The sequence below is a fragment of the Cryptomeria japonica genome, chromosome 11 (genome assembly GCF_030272615.1).
Source record: "Cryptomeria japonica chromosome 11, Sugi_1.0, whole genome shotgun sequence".
Taxonomy (NCBI): domain Eukaryota; kingdom Viridiplantae; phylum Streptophyta; class Pinopsida; order Cupressales; family Cupressaceae; genus Cryptomeria; species Cryptomeria japonica.
Window position 1 is genome coordinate 72,179,868 of NC_081415.1, and position 10,254 is coordinate 72,190,121.

At 33.5% G+C, this 10,254-nt stretch overlaps 1 protein-coding gene across 1 annotated transcript; it reads left to right on the plus strand.

Annotated features, from left to right (window-relative positions):
* The first annotated feature begins 1,969 nt into the window (after positions 1-1,969).
* LOC131057465 (probable LRR receptor-like serine/threonine-protein kinase At4g36180) lies at positions 1,970-3,307 on the plus strand. The gene has a single exon (XM_059214385.1). The coding sequence runs from the start codon at positions 1,970-1,972 to the stop codon at positions 3,305-3,307; it is 1,338 nt and encodes a 445-aa protein (XP_059070368.1).
* The last annotated feature ends 6,947 nt before the right edge of the window (positions 3,308-10,254 follow it).

Below are 10,254 nucleotides of genomic sequence, written 5' to 3' on the forward strand. Positions count from 1 at the left end.
AAACACTCTGAGAGGGGGGGGTGAATCAGAGTGTTACAAAATTTTTACAAGTTAAACTTTATGGACCTTGACAATTTTAATTCACAGTGTGAACAGATGGCTGAAACTTAACACTTTGAAGGAATACATTAATGCAGCTTAAAGTATACCATTGAACCAACTAAAACATCTAATTTAGACCTTGTTTAACAAAATGGTATTAAGATATTACACAAACTTGAAACATTAAAATACTTTCAATATTGCATTACATACATTCAACTAAACAGAGTATGAGATAAAGAGGACTAAAATATGATGTATCAGAGCATACACTAGTAAACAGAATGAAACACGACAATGCAACATAACACAATATTTTGCATGAGTGGAAAACCCTCTTGGGGTAGAAAAACCACTCGGAAGATCCCTTTTATTAATTCAACAAGAGCACCAACTCAGTTCACATGTTTTAGAAACCACAAGGCCTCAAGGAGCACCAACCCCTCTTCTTATCAATGTATCTTTTAACTCGAGCTACAACCACTGGTGATTTTATGCATGCATTTTATTCTTGCAGTCACAAAACCATCAGGGATTTGAGCGAGAATATTTTATCAGTCTGTACATATGAAAATTTTGCAATAATATTCTTCAACACTATCCAATCTCTGAAAATATGGTTTCAAATCAATAAAATCTCATATACTCTGAACAGTATGATTTCAAATCAACAAACCCTGAACAATACGATTTCAAATCAAATAAAACCTCAAATACTCTGTACTATATGATTTCAAATCAATAAACACTGAATAATATGGTTTCAATTCAATGAAGCCTCATATACTCTGTAACAAAAACAGAGTATTGATTCTCAAGAAACCCTTGGCTGGTTCTGTTAAACTACGGCACTGTTTAACGCTTCCACTTTGTTCACACTCAAAACACGGCACTGTATTTCTCTGTTTTAATGTTAGAACTTTGTTCACACTCAAACTATGGCACTGTGTTTCTCCGTTTTTCTTCTCACAGACTGATTTGTCAAACTGTTTTTATGCACACACAGAAAGAATCCCGTTTTCATCTTAAATAACCCGTTAACTTACAAGATTTGTAAACTGAAAAACAAATAACTGATTCTAACTGTGCAACGGAAGACATTTTAATTTCCCAGTCATGAAAAACAAAAATAAAGCACAACCACTTCCTTATTTTTATTTTGCATAACTGAAAAATTCGAACCAAGGTAAACAGAATCTCTTAAATCATGTGTTTCAAGAACCATACCTGTTAAATGCAAACTGAACAAATAAACTAACCAGTCAACCGCTAATCTCTTGAATGAAACCATTGTTCGCACCATTCTCTGTAACTGATTCGAGCTCTGTAGCTCCAACGGCACTGTGACTCACACGGCGTTAGGGTTTGACGGACTCCAAAACAAAACAAATGAAACGCCAAATGCAACTTCCAAGAAAAACATTAACTTGTTCGATACAATAAGTATCATGAGGAATATGCCCTTTAAACCGTAGCCATATTAACCAAAGATGTCATTAACATTAATGCAAAGTCAGAGCTATCGTGTCACCAACATGGCTCCAAAGAACATGTTTTAAACACTTAACACGTCAGCCAAGTCAGTATGTCCGTGTATGCCAACACATCATCTTTTTTCTTTCTTGTCATCGAGGACAAAAGTACCAAAGAGCAACACGTATCGTACTGTTCTCTGAATATTAGCACAAGTTGGCTTCCCCAGTTCCAGTTAGCAAGCTTAGATCTAGTCTCATGTAGTATTGTTGGTAGAGTTCCCGAGTGGCTTTTCACTCAGTATTCATTACAGAGGTTGGCATTGGCTGACAACAATATTGTTGGAGAAATTCCCCAATGGTTATTTGAGAACAATCCTCAGTTGTATCTGTTCAACATTTCAGGAAATCATTTCAATGGCAGCCTTATTATCCCAAGTAGATCAATTCGTTGGATGACAGTATTTGATGTATCTAGGAATGCATTCACTGGACGCATAGCATCTACGTGGCCTCCAGATCTTCAGCTCCTGATGGTAAATAACAATTCTCTAGTTGGCAATATTCCATCAAGTTTGTGCAATTTAACACACCTTGAAAAGTTAGATCTGTCAAACAACAAATTGAATGGCAGCATTCCTTCATGCTTTGCCAACTATAAAATAATTCAAGTGTTAAATTTGGGGCATAATAGGTTGGATGGAAGCATACCCCATGGGGTATGCTCCTCCTCTTTAATTGTCAGAAATAATAAGCTAAGTGGAGCCTTCCCTGTGTCAATCATCAATTGTAAGACATTACAGGTACTAGATATTGGGTATAACAGATTTGTTGGGGATATTCCATGGTCTCTTGGAAATCTATCAGCCCTTAAAGTGTTGATGATGAATGATAACTGTTTCAGAGGCAGCATTCCTTCAGAAATTGTCCAACTCAAGCAGCTCCAGATCTTAGACCTTTCGTCTAACAATATATCAGGTGAAATTCCACAAAGCGTTGGATCTCTACAAGCAATGAGTGTAGCAAGAGAAGATGGCCATATATTATCTGCTCAGTTGAACCCTTTTCATGTAATTACAAAAGACAATGGCGTTAAGTCATATTCTGGGATTGGCCCTATTGAGTCAATTGTATATCAAGTTCCGTCTCATGATGAATTTGACATGACTGTGAAAGGCGTAAAGCTGAACTATCCATATATTTTTTCGACATTCACAGCCATAGATCTCTCTAATAATCAATTCAATGGAAAGATTCCGTTGGATTTTGGAAAGTTGAAGGGTTTGAGGTATCTCAATCTATCAATGAATAATCTCAGTGGAAATATTCCACCCAGTTTGGGGGGAATGAGTCAACTAGAGTCATTGGATCTTTCTACAAACAGGCTTTCTGGAAAGATCCCTGCAGAAATTCAGCTTGTGACTTCATTGGCAGTCTTAAATTTGTCCAACAACAACCTCTCAGGCAGCATACCTCAAGGACAACAGATGACCACATTTCCAAACATATCATATTCTGGGAATCCATATCTGGAAGGATGCCCACTTCCAAAGAAATGTTCTTGGCCAGAGTTTACTCACCATCCTCCCCCAAATGATATGGAAGACAGAAATGCATATCATAGAAAGCAAATACTATGGTATTATATTGGAGTAGGATTGTCACATGTAGCAGGCTATTGCTGTGTAATGTTATTGCTTGCAGTGAGAAGGGGATGGAGACTGAAATTCTTCAACTGGGTTGATAAGGTTTTAAAGTTTTTGTTTCCTTGCATCCGCAACAGGAGATTATGATGATTTAATTTGCCAACAAGATGAAGCAAAATTATTCTGTATTTTCAAAGTCTATTATTAAGGTATTAGGGTGCAAAATCGTGAATAATAAAAATACCCATCTGTGTGGTCACGGTATTAACCGTGTCATGAACGGTGAGCCTCTGTCGCCCCTTGGGAATGATTTATTCTGTGTCTTTCTTCCATCACGTTATGCATGGAATTATCCTGCAGGCTTTTTTTGTGTATTGATTGTTATTATGTAATCTCCTGTTTACTATTAGAAGATTGCTTTTAAGTAGTCTGTCCCACTATGGGGACAGATATAGGCACCGGATGTTGTGATATGGCATTGTTTTTTATTTTTGTATAGGTACTCGGTACTGGTATTTAATAATAAAAATTTGAAAAATAAAAAATAAAGAATATTGATATTTGTAATTGTCAATAATTATTACATGTAAAAAATATTCATAAATTTATAATTAAATGATTTGTTAAATGTTATTATATAAAAAAAAATTGTAGTTAATATTTAATAATCTATATAGTGTTCCCTACTAATTAATATTATATAAAGAAAATTATAGTTAAGAGGAAATTTTTTAATTGAAAGATTCTTAATATGCCTAGGTTTGACTATTGATCTTTTATTGAAGGCTATTAAAGGTATTCCTTTTGGAGAGGATTACAAGGTTACATACTACATAAAAGTGGCATATTATTATCAATTATTTGTAGATTATTCCATAGCTTACATTTATTTGTGAAATTTATTTCATAATAGTCCATCATTCCAATTTTTAACAAGAGATGACCTTTTCAATTGCCAATATTAGTTTGGAAACACAAATTAATCATAATCTAGTCTACTATTATGGAACTCAAATTGACCACTTTTCTTGATGAATTACTTTTGAAGCCCTGTTGTCGGGTCATGTTTAGTTCATATGTGTATTTGACACCCTTTTTTTTCCATTCTATGGGTAGTTTGAGTCTCTTAGGCAGCACTTTCAGTTTTGAACCAAAGTCCACAATCTTGGAATTAGAGTGACTTATCCATCAATTTTGGCTAGAACTCTTTCCATTAATATATGATTGTTTTAGGAGATTGGGCCTGTGTCATCCACATATTCTACCAAATATGACATACTTTTGGGCTAAAGATGTATGTAGAAAGATATAAATTTTACAATTTTTACTCCTTTCATTATTGATAAAAACATTTTGCTTTGTTTTGAAGAAAATGTTTTTTTTTAATAATGTGTTATTACAAATCTAGGTACAAGATAACATAGTTTCCCTAAAAGTGTCTCACCTTGTTATGACAATAGTTCCCCTATCTCCCTCCGCCTCTTGAGGTTTCTCACCTCCTCACAAGAACTAACAAGGTTGGAGTATTTCTTCTTATGCTAACTATGTATTTCTCCTCACAAGCCTATTTGAAAGTGCTCCATCTCTCCACCTCTAATGGGTGAAACTCTTGAGTGACCATTTGGTGGAGCCTCTAGCTAATTTGATTCTAGGCATTTTCCTTAGTTGCTTCTAGCTATTTCTCTCACATGTGATGGAAAAGATATTGACATACATGGCAACAAAATGGACCTCTCGCATGGACACTCTAGACCATAGTTATGTATGGAATAAACCAAATAATCAACACACTCCTACCATCTCTACTACTGTTTTTGCTACTTAATAGCTGATTTTTATATATTTTGCAATCAAATGTTGACCTTGTTTGAACGTTAAAAATATAATTTCTTATCCAACAACCTTATTTCCAGATATGTGCACAATTAATTTTTTTTAACTAATTAAAAGAGACACTTACTCATAAAAATAATAACAAAATTTATACTAACGATTTATATAAAACAAAATAAGAATAAAAATAATTGAACATTATTTTAATAATTTATTTACTAAACCATGTCTTTACATTTAATGTCTTCTAATATGAAAATCTATCTAATCTCAATACAATGGTAAAGAAATAAGATGGAAAGAGTTAGAACTTACTCTATCTAATCCACAGGAATAATAGATAAGATCATGATAAGCAACCAGAAAATCTAGTGAAGAAAGGGAGAGAAAACATGGTGTGTGATCCATGATCATAGTACACCAAAACAAGTCAATTAATATCCATTTCATCCTTCACTTTTGGTTTCTTTACGTACATTTCAAATGGCACTACCATAGTTTCAAAACATTAAATGAGTTTGGGAATGCCAACAACCAAAGTTGGATGAATAAATAGAAGGAAAAGGAAAGGAAGGAAAATAATGTATAATTCAAATTAGCAAGTTAACCTTTTAATCCAATGGGAAGATTAAGTTGTGAGTTCATTTGTAATGGTTTTATTTATTTATTTTTTAATTATATTTCAAATAATACTGATATATCTTTTCAATAATAAATGAGATCTAGACTGCCAACCATCATTATTGGTGAAGAAAGGAAAATAGAGAAAAATAGCATGTGATATAATTTAGCAAGTGAATTAATTTTTCAATTGAGTGGAAGAATTAATTGAAAATCTTGTCTTCATGATTATTATTTTGGTTGACTACATTTCAAATAGTAATAACATAAAATGACAATAATAAATGAGATCTGCATTACCAACCACAAAAAAAACTAGTAATGAAAGAAGAAAAGATAAAAATGACATGTAACCCATTTGAATGGGTGGTTAATGTTAACAAGTCAATTAAAATCTCAATCTTTTTGGGGATATTTGCTAGTGAATAGGCTACTTGATGGAAAGTGTGTTATTGAGAAACAAAATGCACAACATATTTCTAAAGGTCAAGACATGCAAGGAATGTATGCTCATTTTGTGCATGATCCAAATTAGCAAGTCAATTAATTTTTCAATCAAGTGGAAGAATTAATTGGCAATCTCATCTTCATGATTACTATTTTGGTTGACTACTTTTCAAATAGTAATAAGGTAAATTCACAATAATAAATGAGATTGACACTGCCAATTACCAAAACTTGTAATTGAATAAGAAAAAATAAAAATTAACATGTAACCTATTTGAATGGGTGGTTAATGTTACAAGTTGATTAATATTCCAATCTTTTTGAAAAAAATGACTACTAAATATGTTACTTGATGGAAAGTGTGTTATTGAGAAAGTAAAGGTGCAACAAGCTTCCAAACGTTAAGTCGTACAAGGAATGTATGCTCATTTTGTGCATGTGTTTGGTTTTCCTCCTAATTCTTACATCTATATTAAATATGAAAGAAAAATGTTAGTGTTGTTAACTTTCCTATCAAGCGCTTTAATTGACAATCACACAATGTTACATTCATCAATTATAGAATTTCCAAACTTGTGAGTTAAATTTTAGAGAAACTGATACAATTTTGATATAAATATTTGCAAAAAAAAATTAATTGTGATTAAATTTCTATAGATATTTAAGAGTTAGAATAATATCAGTAGACTTATTAATAGACTAGAGTAAATTGAATATTGGTAAATATTATATAGTTATGTTCCTTTGTCATATATTTTGAGTTCATTTAGATAAGAGTGCCTTTTATATAATAATATGTTTTTAAGCACAGCAAATAAATTTGCATGAGTTTTATTTATTTTGTTATCCTATTTTAACTCTATCTTAATTATCAAATAAATCTATTTGTGATCACTAGATCTCTTAATTATCACAATAAATCATATTTGTAGATCTAAAGTTGACCCAACTCAATATTATAGTCATGGATCATATGAACATCAATATTTTAGATCAAGTATTTAAATTTAAACCTTCCTAAGTACTTCACATTGTTAGGAAAATGGTATCTCAACCTTGCATTTACATAAGGATACTATTTTTATAGTAAGTTTACATTTGAGCACTAATTGATCTAAAATTTCCCCCAAACCTACGGTTTGGATAAATAATTATATGAGTAAATTTTCTATTGCAAGACCATGTCAATAATTGTAGATGTAGAGAGGAAAAAGTGAACCGCTCTAAAAGGTGCGTGAACACCATCACTATTCAACCTCCTGACTCAGGATGTTGTACAGAGTATGTGACTATCTAGTACCCCTTAGATGATACTAAATATGTCACAAAGGTTTAATGAAAACATATGACATTGTCTAAAGATGCACATGCGTGTCTTAGACGACTCTATGACATGATGGCATCATGTACAAATAGTCATAGAATCCATAGAATGGATGAACTCTGACAAAAACATGTCTAAATGATTGAAACAAAGTAAATAATAGTACAATAGGAAGGTAAAACTAACTATGAAATAATGAGAGAAGGAAAGAAGAAAAGCCTTACAAATAGTCCATGCTTGAAGCCTCCATCTAGCTCCTCAAATCAATTTGGCAACGTGCACACAAATTGAGCAAAGATGAAAGGTTATAGCTATGTTTTAGAGGCTTGGGCACACAATCAGATCCCATCTTGGTCTTTCCACATCCACAAACAACCAAGATAGATGGATAGATAATATTAACAATATATAATTGATACAACAAAGATAATCAATAATATGCTATGGAGATAGTAAAGAAAAGAGGAAGAAGTAAACTCCCCTTCCACTCCCAAAGTGAAAGGATTGGCAGATGAAGAAGAAGAAGGAATTGATCTTCCTTAGAGAATTTCAATGTTGGTAATGGGACAAAGTCAACTATATAGCCAAATAGAGCTTCTAGGCCATTATAGATGCAATGAAACAATATTAAGATCAAAATCACAACCCCTAAGATGGATTGAATGACTATAGAGTGAAAAAATGATCTTCAAAAGACAAGATATGCATTTTAGATGACAGGTGGATGTCATTGGTCACTTGTAGAGATGTTAGAGACATCTTCCAAGCATAGGCCTAATGTTCTCAAATGGTCACCTTGAGGATGTTAGATTTGGGGGACAAAAGCATGGGAAACAAACATCTTTATGGTGCACTAATGTGTATGAGTCAAGTAGTCAATATGGTCAGGAAAAGGACAAGGTGAAGGTTGACTGGGCTAGTGAGATGGATAAAAGGATAGAGAGGTCAGAGAGTTCTCCAATCACTATAAACAAAAGGTTCTTATGTAGCATAGAATTACATGAGGTGTAATTTATGACTCTACATTTTTTCCCCACTTTAGCGAGCATATTATTATTATTATCGATATATGAGATAAAGTAAAAATTATTAATATTTGAAGGGGAAGCAAAATTCTCTGCCCATGCAAAGATGCCCCTAGGGAAGAATCCTGAATATTTGAAGAGATGTTGTTGGGTTGTTTCATCAAAAGCATTTTTTTTGGGGACAAACAAGCTAGATGAAAAAGAAAATAACATGGTATGACAAGCACTGAGATAAAAGATAATGATAAAAATATGATTTCACTGGTATGGGTAGTATCTTATTCTAGATAGTCATAGGATAAGGCGATTTTAGATAGAGTGGATTGGCCCGTACATAAGGTGATAAGATCTAGTGGTTTGGCCCCCACCAAGGCAAACAAGATGATAGTTTATAGGTTTCATCTGGTATGGGTAGCAAGATATGCTAGATGGTGATGCGGTAGGGTGACTTTAGATCAAGTGGATTATCCCCCACTAATAGGAAAAGAAGATAATGGATTTCGTCAATATGTGTAGAAAATTATACTAGATGGCCATACAATCGAGTGACCTTAGATCAAGTGGATTGGGGTCCACTAAGAGGAAAACAAGATGATAGATCAAGTGGTTTGGCCTCCACTAATGGGAAAATAGAATCTAGTTGTTTGTCCCCCACTAAGAAAAACAAGATAATACAAGATGTAGATATGATCATGAAAAAATACAAAAAATGCAAAAATATGAAAGTATGTTAGGCCCATCCTTAGAATGGTATGCATGAAACACATGACATTCTAAGGAGAAGAGATGTGTCACATCAACATAGCAAGATGTTTTTCGTGGAATTCCATCTTGCAACAAATGAGACATAGCACCCACAACATCAATAAAAACATAAGGGCACATAGGGATCTGCTAATTTGATGTTAGAACCCATAGCATTGAGAAAAAAACAATATATAGCTACATATGGGTGTTTCATCATGCTACTGAACTTTGCGGATCATATGAAGAAATCACAGGAAGACAAAGAGAAAATAAAGATTAAGTCAACATGGAAGAGACCCTAAATACCCCCAATGCTTTGCACCATCCTTGATATCAATAAGAAATGTATGACAGATGAAAGAAGGGTGATTAACAAATAGAAGAAGATTATGATAAAAAATTATCTATTTCCAAGTACCTATAGAATGACTTGGACCCTCTAGGAGGGCATGTAACATATAAAGACCAATAAAACTTTATTTTCAAGTACCAACAAGGTAACTTGGGTCCTCCAAGAGGGAAATAATATCTGAAAGAAAGGAAAAATGAACAGAAACATACATGCTCTAATCTATAAGATAATGTAAGAGAGGCATTGAATTATAGGTCATCCACCAATAGGTCACTATCCTCCCAATTATTATCATATAGGGAGGGATGTCGAGACTGAAGGGGGATAACTAAAAGAGGAGAATCTGGCATGGCATCACTAGAAATGGCTAGGGATGAAGTATTTTCCATATTTTCATCAAAAAGACTCTAGGAGGAGAGGGTCAACAATCATGTGAAGATTATTTATAGTGTTGGGGTACCTCTAGGGAGTCAAATGGAAACCTCTCATCGAAAGAGGCGGGTGACTCAGCCCAAGATGTTAGAATAGGAGCTACACTACCAACCTCTGAAAGAGGGGCAAATACAATGTCAAGAGAAGGTGAAACCTGCTCAACAGAGCAAATAGAGGTAGGCAAAAGAGATTGAAACCAAAATAAGCAAAGACACAAAAACTAAAGATGCCAAAGTTGAATTTCAATGGTGGAACTTAGGAATGGGGCCTTTCTCAAACTTTCACTTCAGTTTCTTAAAAAATGAAGACCTTT

Coding starts and splice junctions, on each gene's coding strand:
- LOC131057465 (XM_059214385.1), top strand. CDS start 1,970: ATGACAGTATTTGATGTATCTAGGAATGCATTCACTGGACGCATAGCA.